The 23,110-nt window shown below is 39.4% G+C and overlaps 2 protein-coding genes across 2 annotated transcripts; one reads left to right on the plus strand and one right to left on the minus strand.

Moving 5' to 3' along the window:
- Positions 1-11,679: 11,679 nt before the first annotated feature.
- On the minus strand, positions 11,680-16,603 carry pctp (phosphatidylcholine transfer protein). The gene is made up of 6 exons (XM_084570893.1): positions 16,298-16,603; positions 15,374-15,491; positions 14,854-14,933; positions 14,588-14,759; positions 13,736-13,803; positions 11,680-12,410 (listed from the first exon to the last, which is right to left on the minus strand). Exons 1-6 carry the CDS (start codon positions 16,424-16,426, stop codon positions 12,336-12,338), a joined length of 642 nt encoding a protein of 213 aa, XP_084427019.1. The 5' UTR covers positions 16,427-16,603; the 3' UTR covers positions 11,680-12,335.
- A 662-nt stretch (positions 16,604-17,265) lies between these two features.
- Positions 17,266-20,406, plus strand: tmem100a (transmembrane protein 100a). Its single transcript, XM_084570212.1, has 2 exons — positions 17,266-17,573; positions 19,071-20,406. The coding sequence occupies exon 2, from the start codon at positions 19,154-19,156 to the stop codon at positions 19,550-19,552; it is 399 nt and encodes a 132-aa protein (XP_084426338.1). The 5' UTR covers positions 17,266-17,573; positions 19,071-19,153; the 3' UTR covers positions 19,553-20,406.
- Positions 20,407-23,110: the final 2,704 nt, after the last annotated feature.

The following is a 23,110-nucleotide window of genomic DNA, read 5'->3' on the forward strand; positions in this document are numbered from 1 at the left end:
AGCCTCAAACTGAGCTAAGAGTCTGAACGTATGCCTTATGCCTCGTTGTATTTAGTCGAGAGTGTGGAGATCTTTTTTTGAGAGGAACAATTAGGCCTGTTGTTGAAATTACAATTCTCTTGAACTATTGTTAACATATTCAGGTCTAGATATACATCATAAGAAAGACAATGAAAACATGATAATTATCATGAAGTCTAGGAGCCAGAAAACTAGAGTGGTCATGAAAGGAGTGGATTTTATCAATATAGGGGGTTACATCTAAAGTCTATATATACACATTCTTTAGATATGTTAGATCAACTCATCCCCTGCTTCTGGTGAAGATTCAAAAGTCAAGCAGGTTTTCTCTCACAATATTAGCACAGTTCAGCCTTGGAGTGATTGTGTATATCTCCTCGTTTTGAGGTGTGTGTGTGTGTGTGTGTGTGTGTGTGTGTGTGTGTGTGTGTCTGCCATGGATGGTTTAGTGCTGCAGCGCTAAAACAAACTACAACATGTGGAATCATCCCACGTAAGAACGGCGGCACCAGACTCATCCAGACAAGACTGAATGGCAAGCTCTGTGAGAATCCAGTCTGCCGCTTGAATTCCTTCCAGTATTTGTGAGACGGCTTAATAACTGTAGAATTAAACTAATTACAAACACAAAGTTAGCAGCGGCAGAGCTGCTTCGTGCCAAGCTCGGGAAACCCTGAGAGTCTGGACCTCAGCCTATCTCCTGATTCCAAAAACACGCTGACTAAATAACCTAATTAAATTGAGGTGGACTGAATAATTTATGTATACAATCTCATTTTATGTTTTGTTTGTGGACGCAGAAGGTTACATTACACTGCTGAGCCAATGTGAAATCAATGATTCTGCTCTGTAACTAACACCAAACTCGAGTCGATTGCTTTTTTCCAGGAAAAAGTGAAAGAGGCAGAATTCCTGTTGCTATGGCTGCGGGCATTAAACGCTTTCGATTCCTCCCTGGTATGTGTGGATTCAAGGGCAAAACCATAATGAGCAGTGGCGTTAATGATACTGCAAGATGTGCTCCTGCCACGGCACCGGATTACCGCAGTTAACTGGGTTCGTAATGGGGTAGTTTTTCAGGCACGTGTCTGAAAGGAGCCGACACAAAGCAGGATTCAATCATTTCTGAACGCATTAGTGGAAAGCGGGCAGATGATGTGCAGTCATTATTGCTCATATGGAGAGGCCGGGTCAGACGAGGTGGGAGGAAGCTTCATTTTTCAGATTTTTCTACCAAAATATGCGGGTTGAAATTTTGCCATTCTTTCTTTGGCTTTGTGCATAAAACATTGTTATGTAGAGATTGACACAAATTAAACAGCATCTTTTCAGCTGCACATGAATTACATCTATTACGAGTAATTTGAGAGTGTGGAGTGAACGTAATAACAGTGATATTGAGGCAGCCATTGTGTGCCCTCCCCCGACTCCTGATGTGTTTGTGAAACATATGAGGAAGACTGTCCTTTGATTGTTGAGATCAGTAAATCAGTCTGTAAGCTACAATGAGACATCTCATTTGAGGTATTTGTGTATTTTGGGTTTATTGGTCCCAGAACGCCCCCCCTCATCCATCTCTGACCAACACAGCGTTTTCTTTACTAGGGAATACACTGTTGAAAAGTTTATAGAGGAGCACTTAAGTTCACAGACGGGTTTACTACTGGCTCCGTGCGCTTGGTGTGAAACAACAAACATTTCTCTTAAAACTGCTTCACTGCTCTATAGAAAGTGAGGGATTAGTTACTGAAACCCAAAACGCAGAGGAGACGCTCAAATTCATATCTTCATATCGGTTAGGGAGCCTCATTTTTGGTTAATTTGACAATTATGGTGTAAAGTGCAACATAAAAGAGCCACAAACTGAATACTACCTACGGCTGAAAACAGCATTTATAGAAAACAAGGCTAAGATTGATGATGCACACTTATCACATATAATACATATAATATTCAGTAAGTATGGGTCACATCCTTGTATTGCATTATTGTGATTTACGTGTTTAAATTCATACTACACTCGACTATTTCCAGTGATCCAAATGGGTCAAGATCAGAACTGGAACCAATAAGAACTTTTTAAGCAGGATTAATCTCACCAAGCTGCAGCTGTACAAGCTGCTGGAAATCAACTTATAGACACAACGATTCAATTACTTACTTCCAAATGTTAATGTTAACTGCTCCTAGAAACAGCTACTGCATCCTTAAAAGTTGACTGTGCAAATATGTGGTTCTCTAAAAGATGCCGCCATCTCCACAAATATGTCATTTTATCTTTGACAGTTTCAATATACAATTATACTACGTAATTAAAGCTCTAAACTATTAACACATTTTCAAAAACAAACCATCATACCATGACTCAAAACAGTCACAGGTCAGAACCAGAGAGAAAAAGCTCACGTTGTTTTACTGCAGGTCTTCTGTTTCTCTGCTGTTTCTTGAGTGGTATTAGTATGATTTAGTCTAATCCAAATAATCACTAAAGGTAAAGCACTGCTCCAAGAAAAGCACTTGAATGGTGCCAACGTAAATCATGCTATTTATCATTCCACAGTAAACATGTCTCTGCATTACATGCATTTTTTAACCAACGCCCATTTTTTCCCTAGATGTTTTATGTCTTCTGCCATATAAATTAAACATTTAGCATATCGGCTCATAATTGGAGGTGTGAGAACCTGGATGTCAGAGTGATGATCCTGTCTGTCTCCAGTGGCCATTTATGAGACACCAGTCGAGGAATTACATTTTCTAGAGAACACACTGAAGTCTTCTGAGGGGGAAACGGTGCATGACAGACTTTAGGGTTATCACGAAACAGAGGAGGATAACTGACAGAGCTGAGAGAAAACACAGATTCTTCCTCTCTATATCCAAGAAGAAACGCTTCACCTACTTTATGTTCAGCCATTCATGCTGCTTTGTTTCAAGCTGCTTGGCTGACTGCGGGCCTGGCCTGCTGATTGCAGTGATAGACATGGAGGAATCTGGCGCTGGCTGCCAGAAACCACAGAAGAAAAAGGAGAGGACCCTCAGTCTGCCGCTGGTCTGTGCTGGTAGGGAGAGGTAAACATAAGTAGTCCCTCCTTGGTATGCAGGGCTTATATTGGCCCAGAAAGGAGCTGCAACTCAGAGGAGGTGCCAGTCTGTGGTCGGCTCAGCAGAAAACACAATTATTTTTAATGAACACACACACACAAAAAAAACAAATAGCTGGCATTAACAGTGCAGTCTGCAGCCCATGAGCATTACTGGTTATGCAATGAAATCCATACTAGCACAGACAGGCAGCAAAGTTACTCCTTTAAATATAGAAGTGCATTCACTCTAAGCGCACTGTGAGAAGGGGGTCGTCCTAATTGCAGGGTGCATCTCCTTCTCACTACAGTTTTTAGAAACCGCAAACAGAAGCAGTGACTGCTTCCTGATTTTCCTCTCATGACAAGCGATTAAGACAAACACAACTTTACAAACTAGAGCTAAAATAAGTAACTCTCTATAATCCCTTTCATAAAGCACTTTTAAACATACAGTACTGCTGTTATATGAACCTAAAACCTCCAGCACAGTTTGCATGTAGTAAATTTAGTCCCTGGCAATCAAATCGCTATTTTCTGTTCATGCAATTGTCTGATAAGTGATAAAATAAGTAAATGACATCTACCAATACTGTGTCCACTGCTGACCTGTTGTTGACAAGTAGACATGGACAAGTAGTCCATGTCTACTTAATTCCTGAAAAGTAAAAGGTGTAAGTCAAAGATTTATTTCAAAGTAACCTGCAGGTTACTGCAGAAGAGTGGCTAATCTTGCATGTTTGTAAAGAGGCATCATTATCAACCAAGTAGTGTTCAAAGACCATACAACAATGAGGATGTAAAACATTGACGAGACAAATGTCGAATCAACAAAAACTTACTGAGGCGTTGGAGAATAAACAAAGGCCATTACAAGACTGTAAACAAATGTATACCTAAAGAAATTAAACTCTTTGTTTGTATAATTAAAATAAAAAAGAAACAGAAATTAGGTTTAAGTGCCAGTGATTTTCAAAGAAAGCGCAACCTTCATGTAGTTTCCTAAATGCACATATAGATCATATCTAAATTACGCCTCCTCTGACGTTTGATGAATCATCATACGTCGAGGTAGAAATACCTCACAATTTTCACTGTTTGATTTACTGCAGTTGAACTTCAATAAAGTGTTAGACATCAGAACATTATCAACGGATATATAACTTTTTACAACAGCAGCAATGGAGCGAGAAAGCTTAAAGTTTCTGTCATGCTGGAGAATTGAGCCAAAACTGTCTTCAATAAAACTGCAGTTCAAAATGTTATAACTGAAAACTACAGTGACAGAAAACACTCCACACAAACTAGGTTCTTCAATTTTGTCCCTGGACAAAAACAAACACATGCCTTTCCAATGTGTTCTTCCAATATCAACAATCAATGTACATCCAGGGAGACGGGCAGAATTTGTCACACTCTTTCACTCTGAACTACTTCTTTCAATTTCTTACATGCCACACTAAAATACCTCTAAATGGGATTATTGTATATTATGACAAAATACCCTTACTTCTCCATCAATCAAAAGGTCTATCTGAACAAGTCATGAGTGGATAAATGTCCCTTTTTCAGGTCTTGCCATGTTAGTTCTTTTCGGCTCATTATCTCAGGATAGTCAGTGGTACCGGCTGATAAATGGAGGCTGAAAGCAACTTTAGTGCAGCTCAGTGCAGTGTCTCTGGCCATCGCCATCTTGACAGTGTCTGACTCTACCTAACATCCAGCTAATTCAAAATTATCACAGAGGTGGGCTGTGAGAGTGACACCAAGGTACACAACTATCAATCTGCGAGAGCACCCACTTGTCTAGATAGATAGATAGATAGATAGATAGATAGATAGATAGATAGATGTAGTGGACATTAGAAGAAGTGCAGTTTCTGGCTCTTCATTTTTAAGCCCTAGAGGTAGACACTTGTTTAAAACCATCATTACACAGGCATGACAGAACAAACAATCTGTGCTGTATTTGAGCAGATTATTATAAGACACATTCTGGGGACACTGACACTTGTTCTAACTTGATAAAAGGGTTACACAATGGGATCTTTAAAGTTTCCATATCTGAATGGAAAATGTTTCACCATTATGTACAGAAGGGATCTTGTATACCCTGTGACTGAATAAAAAAAAAAAAGCAAAATTCAAGCACTGGAATCTCCCGTTTTAATTCTCTACAAATGGATTGTGCATTGAGCTTTCATGTGAAACAGCATGCATAATGGAACAGAAAACCTTCCACAAAAAAAAAAAGAGTCTATTCAGGATCAATGATTCCCTTGAGCACATCAATATCTCTAATAGCAATCTATTAAAAATCACTAAAAAAGACGACTTTGAAAAATAGGCTTCCAAGTGGAGCCATTATTTTGTTACCTCTGGCAGACAGTGAGGCACCTGGGAAATCTGAGCTGACGTTAACGGGCAGCAGCAGTCCAGCAGAAAAACTAGATCACTTTCTTGAGCTAATTAGCCCTGTGTATTACCAATCAAAAGAAACTCGCTCTGAAACACAATGGCCAGCCAAGAAATATATTTGTCTTCCATTTGTGAAGGACTGGCAGCGGAAAAACTCCAGGGCTGAATATTATTCGACCAAGACATTCCAGGGGATAAAATGTTGCACTAAAGTGGGATCTGAGCGTCTGATTTTTGTCACTGCTACCTCTGTTATTCCCAAACAATCGGATAGGAAGCTGAAACTGGATCTCACCACTTCACATTGAATCAGACAGTTAACATCGTAAACTGAACTGAAGGCCTCAGTATGTCTAGATTAGGTCTGCTATCAACTATGTTACATTTTTTTTTTAATTTTAGACTAAAGTAATTGTCAGAAATACTTTAAAATGTGCACTATAGAGTCTGTTGGATAGTTTCTAAACCTCCGTTTCAATACAAGCTATACAACAAAATAAATGTAGAATTACAGTCTTCACACTTTGCATTTAACAAACTATTAATTGCGTCATCAAATACAGATAAAAAAAAAATTATTTATATTTTAATCAAGTTGTCTTATTCCAGACCCGAGATGAACCGCTTATTCCTGTGAAGGGTCGCGGGGTCTGCTGGAGCCTATCCCAGCTGTCATCGGGCGAGAGGCGGGGTACACCCTGGACAGGTTGCCAGTCTATCGCAGGGCCTTATATGTTTTAATCGAAGCTAATTTTCAAGATCATATTTGATCTTTAAAGCCCATCAATTCCTTCGATGCAGGATTTCATCATATATTATATATTCCTGGGTGTTTGGAAACTGTAAAGCCTTCAAAACAAGCAGAATAATGAAATTTGTCAAATCACAACTACAGTCTTTAAAAAGCATTTTGGAAATTTTCCCAGATATTCAAGTGATAACGCATAAGAGCAGCATTAAAAAACAAAATGGTGAACTGAGACATTTATAGCTGAGGCAGTGCAATGCATGTTAGGATTCCTCTTCGCAAGACTTCAGTCAGTGTAAACCTTTCACCAGCAGAGGGAGCAAAGACATCAGAGATGAGACGGCCAGATGTTCGGTTCATTCTGTGCAGATGCACTTTGACAAAAAGTACAGGTCACAAGTATAGAAGTGTTCATACATCTCACTAACAAACCTTAAACCACATAATTTCTTTTCGGCATATGTGCAATATAAACGTCTGTAAAATACCTGATTCAACTTGTGTAAGGTGTCTGTATGTAAGCGGCTTTAAAACACAAGTAGTTCACTGTGAAATATATCTTAATGTCTTGTTTCGACATCCGAATTATGACTGGCATCACTGTTTACTACTGCTTATCTTCTGACAAAATTTTCAATATGCTATGCTTTTTATCTTATTAAACAGCAACATGAGGATGTAACATGAAACTCCTGTCTTATCATGCTTGCATGTGTACATGCCGTTTTATACTTCTGCAACAGATTTAAACAGAGTCTACATGTCAGTGTGTAGCCCGAGATTTTCAGGCTAAGGCTTTTATTTGAAATCTAGAAGTGACAAAGCTTTCACAGAAATGAGCTGCCTGAAGAATCAAGTCAGCAAAGCCAGTGACATCTTTAAAATCTCTTCTTAAAACCTACCTTATTCAGAGATCGATCAGCTTTTATTTCTTAGTTTAAATACTCCCCAGTTGGTTTTTTTTTTGGTTAATAATACTGTATTTGGTTTATTTATATCTTATTTTCTTTTTATATTGTACAATTGTGGCTTTTACGACTCAAGTTTGCAGCACTTCATCGATGACTGGTCATTTTCATTGCTATTATTGGCGGAGAACTCTCCATCGTCTAGTTTTTATTATCTTGTCTCTGAAGGTAGACTTTAAAAAATTGAGTTCTACTCAAAGTATGATAGCTAGATAGATAGATAGATAGATAGATAGATAGATAGCCTTTATTGTCCCATAAGGAAATTTGTTTCCACAGTCTGTCACAGATGTATGATGTCCTCTGAAACACAATGTTTGGATATAAATAACACTACAGAAACAGATTCAGAGCAAACATCTAATCGCTCCATGATGGTAAACAGACAAAAAGGGAAACTAGGATTGAAAAGCCCACCAAAACTGCCACCAGCAAAGTGACCTCATAGGAAACTACGACCACCTTCTTCCCTCAGGAAACATCTGGGCCAACACTTCAGTTTCACGACTCATCAGCAGAGAGAAAGAAAAACAGGGCAGTGGTGGGAGGTTGTGTCAGTGTTGGGGGTTAAAAGTCTCTGACCCGGCGTAACTTTTAACTCTGTGATAGAAGAGTAATCAGGAGGATTATAGCGACAACAATGAAATGGCTCAGTAATTCATTGTTTCCCTCTGAGGCAGCAGGAAGTGGGATTACACTGCACACTAGGGCTTTTAATTAAAAAAGTAAGTCCACCTTTGATGGATGTTGTCATCAGTACCACAGTCTTTGTTTTAGGTATACATTTTCCACCAAGTGTATTTCAACAAGCAAAAAAATCTAAATAATATCTCCTCATATGTGACAAATTGTAGCATTTTCCCATTTTACATCACAGTAGATTTGAGTATTTGGATTTGGTTAAAAAAGCAATTTAAAGACATCTTCTTAGGCCCAAGGAAAGTCTGACATTTCTGACAAGGCAGAGTCGTCACAAAGCAAATATGGTGGTATATAGGTCTAGCCATAACGTTTTGGTTTAATTTTTTTACAGAAAAAGGTATATGTATCATTATTACCGAAAGATTCAGTTTCCATGAGTTTCAAAATGCAACACTGGAGCTTTCAAACTTAAATGGGGTCATCAGTGTTTCTAAACATCACATTAAGGGTCGTAAAACACAGAGGGAAAGTGGACATCAGGAAGGAATGTTGCAAAAGTTATGTGTTTTGAAACGAAACCATCACCATCATTACAAGTAAACAGCCTTAATTATTACTTGAATCCAAACCCTGTGCACTCTTGCAGTATGGGCCTCTTTTCCTGAAAAGGGATTCGTTCCCAAAAATCATTTGTTAACAGTAAGCCTTCAGAGGAGAGTGCAGGCTGTTTCACAAGCAGATTAATCCCCCAAGATTTGGAATGAGGCGCTCAACAATCACGTAAATCTGCAATAATAATTTTGGTATGATTTATTCCAGCCCAACCACAAATATATACTGCAAATAAGATTACTCCGTCAAGCCATAATGCACTGACAAAGGCAGCTGCAGCCTGGTGAATGTTCCTGGTTTATCATACAGAGGAAGCAGCCATGAAAACAACAACACCAACCTTTTCAGGATATGGTCGCAGCTTCCACATTCTCTTTTAGAGAAGAAAACACCTCAGGAACAGGGGAGTCAGATCTCACGCAGCTCCTCTCGATGTGACAATAGGTTTCATGGGAGGTCATGTCCTCTACAATGACACCTGCAGGGAGAGGAACATTGACACCATTTAAAAAAATAGTTGTGTAGTTTTTGTTAGACAATATTTGCACTTCTACCATCTGACTTTCATCTTCAATGATCCTGCAGAAAATGCATTAGTAAAAAGACACGGAACTTTATTTGGGCACTGCAACAATCAGCTGTCAAAGTCAGTTTGATCTTGAGGGAAATGTTTAATTATTATGTTCTTACAGTTCTTTGTCAAGCTCTCTACACACATCTATGACACTAGAATGTATTGTGAGTGAAAATATATTCACACTGGCCACTTTATTAAGTACACTTGTTTAACCACTTGTTAATGCAAGTTTCTTTGTCCATTCAGGCACATGGTGAAGTCATTCTGTTGAAGTTCAAATGGAGCACCAGAACAAGGATGAAAGCTGATTTAAGGGACTTTGAACATGGTATGATCGTTGGTGCTGGATAAGCTAGTCTAGTAAATTGAGTCTGGGTATTTCAGAAACTGCTTTCAGAAAATTTACTGGGATTTTCATGTACAACAATCTCTATTGTTTCCAGAGAATGGTCTGAAAAATTGAAAATATCCACTAAAAATCATCTGAAAGTGGTCTCTTGTCATTATCAGTTCTTAAAACAAAAGGGGCCACAACCGCATACTGGCAATGTGTACCTAATAAGGTGGCCGGTGAGTGTAGAATATAATTACAATATAAAATGATAAAAAATATCAAACATTTTGGTTTACTTCTCATTGTTCAAGCAAGGAGATGGGTCAAATGTACAGAAAATTAACTTTAATATGAATATTATTATTATTTTTCCAGACTTACTCACATGGAAAACGCACAGGTGTACTAATGATGGCTTGGTTCCATTAAGTGTCCCCATTAGCTATGCTAGCTAACCTGTATGTAAAAGCAAGACAACACGCTAAGTGGAATGCAGCCACAATTAAAACACCTGTGCTTTTTGTAGTGTGGCAAGCCACAACGTTGGCTGTGAAAAAGGTCGACTGTTAAACGAATAAACGTTCAAGACATGTTGATAAATAACTTTCTGGAGTGTCAGACGGCGAGTTACTGGAGTACTGAAATGTTTATCCAGTAGCAAGAAAAGTTACCTGCTCACACTCACATGCTGACAGTCTGAACACAAGCTGACTCTGTAAACACAAAGTTGTATTGGAGAGCCAGCCTGGTTGTAATTACTGGTGAATGGCGGCTCAGTTCCATTAAGTGCCCCAGTGAACAGTGGCAGTGAAGCAGCACGCACAAAAGCAGAACATCTCCAAAGTGCAATTCAGCCGCCATTAATACACCTGCGCTTTCCTACTTTGAGGAGCCAAAATGTACTTCTGTGTATTAAGGTGTTATTAGTTCTCTGCTACAAAGTCTGCTCTTTTTGTTTAATTTTTGTGACTGCAGTCAAACACAGAAACTTCAGCAATATCTGCCGGGTAGCTAAAATGCTACATTTAGGATTTATGTGCGTTAGCTATTTGCTAACTAAAGTTTAGCGAACACGTATGTTATGCACGTTAGCTAGTTTGCTAACTTTAGCTAACCATACGAACCATATGAAGAACTATACAGACTTTGATAAAAGCCTACCTAAACTTCATTTATTAGTTGTCGAAAAAACTTTAAGTGGACATGATAAAATTTATCCCGAGTTTTTACCTAAAGCAGCAGCATCAGCAGCAGCACCTCCACCTGGCCAGGTAACGAGGCTGAATATCTTGCGCACGCGCAGCGCGCAGATACGCTGTAACTGTCAATAAAGTTTTATTTATTTTATTTAATAGTTCTATTGAGTATTCCGAGTTTTTCTACGGTGAAATTTGGGCTACAGAGGATAGTGTTTTGACTGTATTACTAACAGTTATTCTGGTTTGTTGCTGGGGATAAAGTCAAATTTATTCTGAGGTCTTAACATAAGGAAATAAACTCAAGGCTTCTCTAAATTAATCGGATTTATTCATTTATACATAACAGAAACTCTTGAAAGAGAAAATTAAAAAGTAAAATTTAATTAGAAATTAATGTTAATTTGCAAGAAAGAACAAAACACAAACAAAATCATAAAACACAAATTATGTTTTAAAAAAGTCATTGTCAGTAAAATGTTACACTCAAAACATAACATAGATTTTAAATTTTTTAAACCAAATCTTTTATCTTTTTATCGTATCTTTTAGTGTCTTATAGTTTGTTAAATGCTTTTGATGTCTGTTATGTATTTTAAACCCTGTTTTACCTGTACGGTGACCTTGTATTATAAACCTCGTTGTTGAAGCGTCATGAGGCTTATTGTGACAAATCAATACACCTGTCCACTGCTTCAAAAAGCAGATTCTGTGAGTAATGGGATTCAAGTGCCCGTTTGTTTGGGGAAAACTTAAAGCAGAGAATTGCATTTTAGATAGCAAACAGTCCTCCTATCTATAATTCAACTGCTGTATTTATAGTCTGCTGGTGTGATTGAGGTTTTACAGGAGGTAATTTCCATGCAGTAGTTCAACAATGACTGCAAATATGACAACTGCAAGGTGTTTTACTTATTTTTTCGATTGAAGGTAAAACAATATCAGATTATTCAGAAGACTATGTCAGCAATGTCAGCATCAAACTCTGCACCATGGTATCCATCAGAGGCCTTCTGAGCAGACCATTTTACGCGCAAAGCATCCCTGCTCATATTTTGAAATACAACAGACACATAAAAAAATGATAAGAAAGTTTATTTGGGAAAATACCACAGCAATATTACACAGTAATAGGCTATTCGTGATCAGATCAAATTCACCTGTATCAACAGGAGAACAGAGGTACGGAATCAGTACAGCCTAAATCAAGTATCTCCATATGCATTTTTGCATCAGTAATAAATCCCCTAAACGTTTTTGTCAGTTTGACTTTGTTCTAACAGCAGTGAATTGTAATGGACAATGAAAAGATTCCAGTGTGAGCAAACCTACAACAAATTTCAACAGCAATTTTTAAAAGCAAGAAAAATAATCTGTTTTACCACACAGGACCCAAAGGAATAACTAATTAGAATATTTACTAAAACACTAGGCTAAAATAATATCCAATAAAAGGTCCTAAACCCCGGAGATTGCACAAACAAGACCACACAGAGTTGGTTAATACAGCACAATGGAACAGAATTGATTCACACCAGCCTTTTAATTAGGCCGGCCGCTCGTGCACGTCATGCCTGAGTCAACAGCATGCTACCAGTAGCAGCCCACGCCATGCCACATTCACCTCATACAGAGGAGTCAAATTTAATTACACACATTTAAAATACCTCCCAAAACTAAAACAACAGCAGTAAAACTGATCACAGGCCTTGAGCCACTTTGCCGTGCAGTTGCATTCATTTCTTCTGGCAGTAGCTTTCGTAGGTGCTGCAGGCCTTCTGCATGTCTGTCAAGAAACCTGGAACCCCGCTCTGTTTAAAGAAAACATACACACAAAGAGCATCTCTATCAGTGAGCGTCATGGACACATGTGCCAAGAAGACCCACCTAGGAGGGGCGACGATGAGAGGAACTGTTGACGTCACCCTGCAACACAGCTGCAAACCATAAAGCAGGCGGAGGGATGGAGCTCTGAGAGGCCTGTGAATGAACCCTTTTAACACCCTCTTTAAAGCCCACAGCAAAGATCGGTTTCAGCAGGTCAACAGTGAACATATGTACATCACAGATATTGTAATATGTCTGAGTGCTTTTAAATAATGGAGAGCTGCAAGGAATGGAGACCAAGTGGCAACCTCTGGGGCTGAAAATTGACTAATGACCACTTCAGGCTGGCTCCAAAAGAGCGTCAATCCCTGTACACCTCCATGTTAAAAAGTCCAACTTTACAACAGAAATAAACATGGTTACAGTCTGGTGCAAAAATTTGTTTTGGTCTTTAAAGCTAATTTCTCCATTCATGACAACTGTACGGGGGAGATTTTTTTTTTATATAACTCACCTGTTTAAATTTTAGCGAGGCTTAAAGTTATGCATAAATAAAAGCGTAGCTGCTTTGAATGGGCAACCTCTCGATCATTTATGAATTAACTGGGAGTTAGGTGGAGTAAGTCACTGCCACAATGGCGACGACCAGAGACACTACACTGAGCATCAAAAACAACTTTAGCAAGCATGTGGGGTATTTATATAGAGTCAGTGACTGAGACTCAAAAATTGATGCATGCAGTTTTGTTGTACGCAAATCAAAGAGAACAAGGAAGAAGACTGAATCTGTAGCTGCAGACAGGGACATTCTTGTTATTACTGCACTACTTTCTAATCCAGTTAGAGGAGGCATGTACAGTTGGAGCCCTTATAGCGGTCACAACCAATAAGACAGAGTCCGATGTACATGATGATGAAATTTACAGATCCTTAGGGGAGTCTCATGACCTCACAGATGTGGAATTCATGTGCTTTAGATTCATGTGCCAGTTTGTGTGTCTGTTAATCCTCATGGGAAGCTATTCAAATCTTCCTCTTTAAAATATGAAATATCTCACACTGTTTTCCGGTATATCAAGCAGAGGCATGTTTATGAGTCACTTACATGTAAAAACACCGCCTCAGATTCAAACCTGCACTTTAAGCGTCTGATGTAAATTCGTAGCATGTCCATGACCCATGTGATCAAGGTTCAGTGCTCCTTAAGCTATTTATCGTTTTAACTCTTTCATCCTTTCATGTAAAGCTTTAAATGTTTTGACCTTACACTGTGTGTATAAGAGGACCTCGCTGAGGTGAAGGCACTCACCTTCGCTGCCCAGTTCACCAGCCACGTAGGGATCATCCCACCAGGGTTGTCAAAGTAGTTCATGAAAACTGAAAAACATGTTCATACGTGTTGAAGCTCACTCTGATTGCTTAATGACTGCTCTACGGCTCAGCAGTATTTAAGTCACCAGTGTGTAGTATTCAGGGGGATCTATTAATAGAAAATGAATGGAATATTGATTGCTATGTTTTCATTAGTATCTGACCTGCTACTATGGATCGCTGTGTTTAGTTGTTGAGACCTTCGTATCTACAGAAGAAGTGGGTCCTCTTCCACAGAGTCCGCCATGTTTCTACAGTAACAAACATACTACTGCGGATTCTCCTACACGCTTGAAAAGGATTTGTTATTCTCGTTTCGATGCAATCTACTACCAGACCACTAGATGGCACTTAATACTACACACTGGTCTTTTAAATGTATTGCGTTTATGCTAGCTACATTTACAAGGACACTAACATTACACTAATGATAAAGGCTCATATAACCAACTCAGTGAGAACAGACTGACCCTATCAGAAGGACAACCAGATTGAGGGGAATCTGCTCAGTCGGCTCCTAATAACCAGGTAAACACCTGATCTCTCCGGTGAGAATAAATCTATATTCTCTAAAAGGTTTTGTGATTGGTGCTTGGGGTATGTAAGCACACATATCATCAGATGTCCAACCAAAATTGCTACAATTCATTTATTATTCATGCTAATTATTGTACAGCTGAATAATTTATTTATTGTTCATGTGCTGTAGTAGGGACAAAACACAATATTCGTATTGTGCCTGATAGTGCTTGTGATGTACTGGCGACAAAGCAAAAAGGTTGAAGATCACCTTTAGTTCCACAGCCCCCGTCGCTCTCCAAGGCGACACTCTGCTTGTAGTCTTTGACCCGCAGCACGCCGCTCTTTTCCGCACACGCCGTCTGTGGGGAGCTTCTGGCCAGGATCACCCAGATCTTCCTGCCGTCCAAATCCAGGTCTCTCCGCTCCCGAATGTACACATACTGAGGTTTGAGATGTTAGGGAGTACACAACCTGAAAGTATACAGTTCCATAAATCATAACTAAAGCTGACTTTAAGGCACATCTGAAGGATACGTCTCTGTTTGATAGTGGGAAGGGGTATTTCACTTCCCAGTAGATGGCCGACTCTCCATCAAAGTCCTTCTCATAGAGCTCTGGGTAACACACACAAAAAAGTCAAATACAAAAGACCTTAAGGACTTTTTAAGGAAAAACATCAACATAAATACTGTAAAACTCTATTTAAACCACAGACAGCATGACTACTGTACTAAAGAAAGCTACTTAAAGGACCACAAAAGCCAAGCTACACCTGCAACTAGAGCTGTTACCTGCTTTTTTCTGTAGATGTGCATGAAAACAAGGATTAGGAAATAAAAAAAGGTCAGTGAATAAAAACGTGCATATGTATAAAGCATAATTTGAACGCAAGAAGGTAAAAGAAAGCACACGCAAGTTGTGTGCTACAGCACAGGAATAGTAAATTAGTAGACACCCATGTGAAAATGAAGTCTAATATGGAGAGATGAGGAAACACTCATTTTGGATGGCACAGACAATGTGTGTGAAACTTGCCTTCCTGGGTCTTTTTTACCTTTCACATATCCATCCCATTGTTTCCGATACGTCAGGTCCATGTACACATCTGCACACAGCTCTGGAGTGCAGGTGCCCAGCACACCAAAGACTTTGTACTCATAAAGTCCAGTTTTCTGCAAACAGCACATGAGAGTTCTCTCTACAAACTGCATGCCGCACACGCCACACCCACACTGTGTAAATAATCCAAAACCACACGGCTCTGATTAGAACCAGCCTGCGTTGCACCCTACAAGGAAGGAAGTGTGTTGGATTTGATTCAGACCTGAAAAAGATTTGCATACACTATATTTGAGGTATTTAAATCAAGTGTGCCAACTTTATTATTTTAAAAGAGATTGAATATTTTGATTATTTACCCATGTAAACGTTAATGAAATTAAGACACAACCCTCACAAAATAAATCAATGCACTGATATTAAAGATGGGCAAACACTATTTCAAATAATTAGGAGGTAATTTAAAATATCCAGCTCACAATTGGCTCTCCAAACACCATTTCATCCAAGTTATAAGTTGAAAACTAATTCAAAGCTACTTCTTGGATGTGTCTGATGTAAGCCGAATTGAAGAGCGGATCTTTCTGATATCACAAATGTACTGAACCAGGTTGCATATGCAAACCAATGCGACACAACCTAAAACGAACAGATTTCTAAATCAAGTTTGGTGTGACCAGTAAAGCCAGTTTGTAAAGTCAATTTCCGGCTTGTTCCTCCGCTGACCGCTAGGACACCGAAGCTGTTAGATTTTGAAGCCATTAGGTGTTTTATTCTAAAGCTGAATGTTTTTTGGGGAGATAATGGGTAGATGCTGCAGGATCTGCGGAAGAAGCCAAATCCCATTTAGACCCATCAACCATTCAGTATTGATCGGTTTTCCTGTCGCAGAAGAGGCAGTTGCACCAGTATTTTCTACCTTGTCGTAGAGCCGGTAGATTTTGACTCCCATCGTCTCGGTGAAGAGCTCCCATCCTCCCTCCAGCTGCGGCTCATCCAGCTCCTTCCAGGCGCTCTGAAACTCTTCATCTGTAAACCGCAGCGACATGACGGCTCAGTGTTCTCCAACAAGCTGCAGTTCCCACACAGGACTTCCGGTCCGCACATTCAAAATAAAAGATTGATACGTGTACACACACGTAAAAATAATTTTTTTGGAAAGTAGCTAAGTAATATTAAGAACTTTTAATTAGACATCTTTAATTTTATTCTGGATGATTCTTCAGTACATATCAGATGACAGCATTGTTTCATTAACTCCTCTGTATATCTATATATGACATAGTTTAAAATATTTTATTCACAAATAAATATGTTTTCAAATCTTTTGCTACAACTTAACCATAGGTGAAATTCTGCGTTCACGATAATATAACATTTCATTCAAAAACACTATGTAAAACACATATGCATAACATTTTCAATGATGGATTTTTTTTTTTTTTTTTTTTTACTACTAGCCTGTAATTCACTATGAATATATACACCGTATCTCCATCATTTCCCCTGCTTTATTATTAACTGCAAACAAAAATTAAATAATTTATATTACCTTTTTTTGTTTTTGCATTTCACAGCAAAACGTGTTTTATTTTTCAAATCCCGTTTCCATGCAAAGCTGATCAGTGAGGGTTTTTTTTTTAATTAAAATTGTAATTTATTTGAATCGAATAAATGTATGTGTTTCAGTGAAACATTTCCTGATTGGGTTTCTTCTCTTCTTCTTTTTTTTGCATATCATCTTTTTTGTTGCTGACTGTAGTGTAATTGCAAACACTGCAGGCTGAAATATATAATTGTGAATGAAAAGAACAACGGAAGCAAATATTTGGGCTTCAAAATAAATGTATCCCAGTCGGACACTGGGATGCGTTTATACCGTCGTTTTATTTTGAAATATGCCACCGGATCACATGTGCTCGTCGTGAGCTTGACGCTGCGGTCATCGATACTTGAAGTAGCCCTTCTCAATGAGGATGGCAGTCCGGCGGACGGCGCTTTAACCTGAGGACTTTTCTCATGAATGGGAGTCAGATTCCATAGAGAAAGAGAAAGAGAGAGAGGGAGATAATCAGATTGCTTCAGATTCAGCACAGGCGGAAAACTTTTAGTTCACTTTGAAGCAAATATTTAACTTTGAGACAAGTTTCACTGCAGCAGAGGGACACTTTGGAAACATGGAAAACGTCTGTGAGGTGACGAACGTTTCTCTTTTTTTTTTTTTTTTGTTGTCTGGACTTTGTTTTGAGCATGTCAAGTAGATTTATTACAAATAACAATGTTTGGTCTGTTCAACCTTTACGACTGAATCCGTTTAAAGGGAGATGGTGCAGATTAATTGCATGAAACCTTGTAGAACTATATTTGAAAACTTTATCTGCTGTACATTTAAGAGTTCAACAGTTCAACCTCTTCTGTTGCAGATTGAAAGTCTTTGCGGAGGTTTTTTTCTCTCCTCCCTTTTCTGCAAATGATCAAACTAATTTCTTCAGTCTGACCACATGCATTATTTCTTAGAATCAGTCTAGCAATAAAAGTTGAATCAGTTATATTTAGAACTCGTTAATTTTAATGAGAAGTTTCCGTTTCTTAAATGTGAATATTTTGGTGTCTTTGATGTTCTGTAAAGAGATGAACTGATATCTTTTTTGGACTGTGAAAAAAACAAAATGTTAAAGATGTTATCTTTTAACCTGCCTTTTGGAAAAATCTTTCAAGAAAATAATCAATTAAACTGATGGCCAAATATTCTAATTGAAGGCTCTAAATTAGACATATAACTGAAGTCTGATTTTAAAGCCCATGTTTTCCACTAAGAGATATATAAAATTTTGTCGGTGCAGTTACAGGACTGTTGGTTTATTGACAATAAAATATGAAACTCAGGTTGTGTCTGTTAGCAGCCTGCTGTCCAATCACAGATCAGTTTCGTTTCAGTGTTTTAGTGCAAAAGATTTCACAGGAACAGGAGTTAGACTCATTTAGTGGATGTGTTTCCTCTTTTATCCATTTGTCAACCTGTCAAATTTACGTGGTGACGCCTTGCAGGGCCGTAGACAGTCCTTTAGGATACTAAAATAAACACAGTGCCCACAAAAAGAACAGAAACCAAAGGGAAAGTCTGTAAATTTCTTCTATTTAGGATTAAATGGCTTTCTCCATAAACTGGGAAAACACTAGGCGTGTGTGTTTAATATCAGAATAATGTCACTAACCAAATTAAAACCATGTTTGTCTTCCTGGTCTCCACCATGTTTGTGTGTTTTAGTGCAGAATGTAAACTCCCAGACACATAGTTGTAGCTTTAGTGGTGTCAGAAGTGTAAGCGATACTTCCCATTTCTCGTCAGTCATTGTCTGAATCAGAGCCTTCCACCCAGCAGATGTGAGGGGGGACGACTGAGCGGTTGTGAAAGTGCGTGTGATTTCAAGGCTCCTTGCATTTCACGGGGCAGTTTGTAATGTCATATCCTGCGCTCTCCAGGGAATGTCTCAGCTCGTGCTGGGCCGAGAGCTTCTGCGTCATCCTTCTCTGACTGGGTCAGGAGGAGGCGGCCCGGGATTGTGCAAATGGTTTATTAAAGCAGCGTGTGGTGGTCAGAGAGTGTTGGTGAATTGTGAAATGGTAACAAAAAGCATCTGTTGGGTTTCTTTTGCCTTGTTGAGCAACATGGATGGTGTGTTTCTCCACAGAGAACCTGACGTAGGAGAGAGGGTAAAGGGCAAAGACCAGGAACCATCTGTGGTTGGTTAACAAGAGGCTGCTGGATCCTGCAATGCCAGAAGAAGCCAATAAGGACGCCATGAGAACGCCAGCGACCCCAGAGAAGAACACGGAGCGCCCTGTGTCCGGCATGACAACGGTGAACATCCCCCTGGTTAATGAAGTCCAGCTGACTGCAGCCACCGGCGGGGCCGAGCTCTCCTGCTACCGCTGCACCGTCCCCTTCGGCGTGGTGGTGCTCATAGCCGGCATCGTGGTCACCGCGGTGGCCTACAGCTTCAACTCGCACGGATCCACCATCTCTTACTTTGGCCTGGTGCTGCTCTCGGCAGGACTGGTGCTTTTAGCGTCCAGCGCCGTCTGCTGGAAGGTGAGGCTGGAGCGGAAGAAGGAACGGCGACGGGAAAGCCAAACCGCCCTGGTTATCAACCAGAGGAGCATTTTTACTTGAACAATTCCTGGTTTTGAATGTGACGAGGCCTGACGCTGAGCTGGCTTCCATGGAGAGCCAGCTGTCTGCAGATGTTGTCCAGCATGTGTTGGATTTCCGACCTGTAAAAGCTCTGACTCTCGAGGCCCAGAACTCAAAGCTTTGAAGACATTGTAAGGGATTTAGTATTTGACAAACAGACATGGAGCATCTGGCGAGCTGGGCACGCTGCCAGGAGGAATGTATTACAATTAAGATGAATTACCACCGTGCAAAGCAGTGTAGAGGAAGTCTCCTATTAATCTGCTGTTGGATGTGGTGGCTTTGATTGTAATGGGAGGGACTGTGGTTTGAAAAGCCCAGGAAAGGCAGGGGAAACTGGAAAATCCGGGACAATGATTCACGCCTCATTTGTTGGGCTTCCACTTGCACATATCTGTTTGTATAGTCTCAATTGTTCATGTTACAGGGAATGGTTATGAGTTGCCTATTGTGGAAATATGGTACGTTATGTCCACAGGACTATTTAACCCTAAATATGTATTCTCTTAAAGCACTTTCATCATATCCAGTATTAAACTCCATCTATTAACAACACGTATCCACAAATTGTGGCAAAGATTTTTTGTTTGTTTTGTCCTCTTCAGTGTAAAAGAATGTGTTTTAATGTAATAATTTGCATGTATTACTGTTAACAGGAAGTTTATGAGGTCAAATAAAGTCATTAAGTATCAGACATTATTAATCAAACACATTTCATTGCTTATTACGCTGTGTGATTCATGTGGGATGCTGCTTTTGCAGAGCCGGCAACAACCTCACACTAAAAAAAATTAAGCTAACGCGGAAGTCTAAAGAGCTGCAGTTCTCCTAATGTCCACTTGAGGCTGGATCCCGTGGTGGAAATTTAATGTTGGAAAGTAAGAAATCAGAACACTCTGGTTTTTCTGTGTGTCTAATTCATCATCTGCAGATGGGCTCACAGGACAGACAAAGCACCAAGCATTGAGAGTGGCAAATGAGCAGTGTAGATCTGTTTTATACTTCTACTACTACTTACTACTACTTATACTTACTTATACTACTGGAGGTCACATTGTTCACTCTTTTCAGCTATCGGTCTGGCTCCAAGGCACAGGCCCTGAAAGAACATTTTGAAAAAAGGGAATCAGTCTCCATGGACACCCATGTTAGAATGTACAGCAGCAATGAACATCTACCCTGTCACTAAAAACTGTTTTGGTCTCTAAAGCTAGTTTCTTAATTCATGAAAACTGTATGGGGGTAACTGGTTTAAATTATATCAAGCCTTAAAGTTATGGATAATTAAGGACATAGCTGCTTTGAAAGACAGGTGGGTTCCTCTGTGTCACCTGGCCCACATCAGCTCCACTCACACTGCAACTCTAACCCTAACCCAGCATCACCCTTTACCCTCACCCTCCCAACTCTTTGATCATTTTTGAATTAGCTGCAAGTTGGGAGGTGGCGCTTCAAAATAGCTTTTCAGGAAACACATGGGTGACGGCACAGAGAGTTTCATTAAATCATTGGTAATGACCGTGTTTTACCAGCAACCCTATTACTAAATCCCAAACGGAACTCCTACAGCAGTAACCGTCCAGGTCAAGAAAGTCAATATGCCAGTCCTTCAGAAAGTTCATCGCATTATTCAGCTTTCCCGGCCAAGTACACATGTACACATACAAGGACATTTTCCATCCATTTGTATCTATCCACACAGAGAGTTTGTAGTGAGGACACTACAGCTGCCCAGGGATCCGTTTTTAGGGGTTGCATGCATTGCTCAAGGGACATAGAAGGGATTCAAACCAGTGACCCTACAGTTCCAAGTCACACTAACAGCACATAATACGGTTTCTAAAAACATAATACTCCAATTTCTTGTTAAGTATGGCTCGGGCTTTTAATATAGATAGGAAATGTGACTCTCAGCTGGTTGACGTCAGTGTTTGTATTTCTTACAGACAGTTTATGAGTTGGAGAGGTGATGAGTTATTATATTCACATTCAGCTCTCTGCTTTCGCTGCTGAATTGAAGGAAATGTTTTGCTCTCTCATGACGTACATGGGTGTGCCCGAGTCTTCACACACAAATATACTGATGTCTTTATTAATAATCGGAGGGCAATTTCTGCATCTGGTAAAAATGCAAAACGTTCAAAAAGCTCAAAAAGCACCGAATCTCACTGGAATTTCATTTGGGCTCCCGCACACTGCATTGAAAGATCATGGTGGAGCAGGGTGCAGTCAGGGTGCAGCACAAAGTCTGCTACATCTCTCAGCTGAGACTTTATGACTCTGCAGTCCAAAGACAACAGCGACTGTTGATTTTCTGAACATCATCAGCAGCACAAATTAATTTCCAGTAAATGTGGTAAGTCAAGCATCCAAATACTTCCTCCATACATGACAAAAGCATAATGATGAGTATAGGTCAGTTATGTGTGTCACTTGATGACATTTGCAGCAATAAATGTATATTTTTATTTTGAATGAATCTGAAGACCATTTAATCAGTTGATTAAATGATTGTTAGGGTTGCAAAAAAAATGGAGAATAGCCAACAGCTCAAACACCAAAATGAAATATACATAAAAAGGAAAAGAAGGACATTTTTAACACATTTTAAAAGCTGGACACATCTTATTTTTGTAATACTTCAGTATACTTCAGTAGTAATATCTTCAATTATTGAAATAAATCTTTTCAAACTATTTCGCTAAATTGCCTTGTACCACATCTTATAAACTATGAATTTCTACAAAAATAATCATATAGCAATATATTGATTAAGGAAAAATGTAAAATTGTGGCTCTGTAGGACAAGTCCCTCAAATGTGTGCTTAAGCAAGTTCAGTAACTGAGTGAAATATTCCACTGTGTATTTAGTTGAAGTTATATATTGATGTCTCCTGACAAAAGAAATGAAAAGAAAAAATGTAAGGAGTAAGTAAAATCAGAGTTTTTCATAATTTATTTAAAAGCATGTTAACTTTTCATCAAAATCTGTTTCCCATCTTAGCTGCATCTCATCTGACCGTGTTAAGTGAGAGGCTTTTCTTTATTTATCGTATCAGTTTACATGTCTGAAAGTCAGCCTTAATTAAACAGATAATTAAAGATTTCAATATGTAAATTCTGAACAGTAAAGGGAAGCTGAACTCTCCTGTTTGACCCTGGCAGGTTTAAAATAGCCTGGACATGGAAGTGTATTTATAGGCAGCATTTGCGTTGCTATGCGTCCCTGTGACACCAGACACGACAACGAAATGGTTTCCTTGCGTCAGAGGAAAACCTACAACACACTTTGTCACTTTTTGGAGATTGCCACCGCTCATGCAATCGGCTGCAGGCCCGCTCTCTACAGACTCCGATCAGGGGCACATTCATGAGATACATGACCGAGCGGGGCGTTGCCTCCCTCTTCGTCAGGTTAGAGGCTGAAGCTGGAAAAACGGGTGACTTGATATGAAGTTTGACAGGTGCTCACCACCAGCGTCTTTAAGCCTCGTTACACACTGCTGGAACCTCATGCAGGGACTGTGTGCGTCACTT

The sequence above is a fragment of the Chelon labrosus genome, assembly GCF_963514085.1.
Source record: "Chelon labrosus genome assembly, chromosome: 21".
In the NCBI taxonomy this organism is placed as follows: domain Eukaryota; kingdom Metazoa; phylum Chordata; class Actinopteri; order Mugiliformes; family Mugilidae; genus Chelon; species Chelon labrosus.

Bases quoted from the DNA above. Each gene is read 5' to 3' on its own strand.
- pctp (XM_084570893.1), bottom strand. From the start codon at position 16,426: ATGTCGCTGCGGTTTACAGATGAAGAGTTTCAGAGCGCCTGGAAGGAG. The intron at 15,492-16,297 runs GTAGAAAATACT...TGCTGTTTGCAG, and splicing joins TCTACCGGCTCTACGACAAG to AAAACTGGACTTTATGAGTA. The intron at 14,760-14,853 runs GTATCCTTCAGA...CTCAAACCTCAG, and splicing joins TCCCACTATCAAACAGAGAC to TATGTGTACATTCGGGAGCG.
- tmem100a (XM_084570212.1), top strand. From the start codon at position 19,154: ATGCCAGAAGAAGCCAATAAGGACGCCATGAGAACGCCAGCGACCCCA.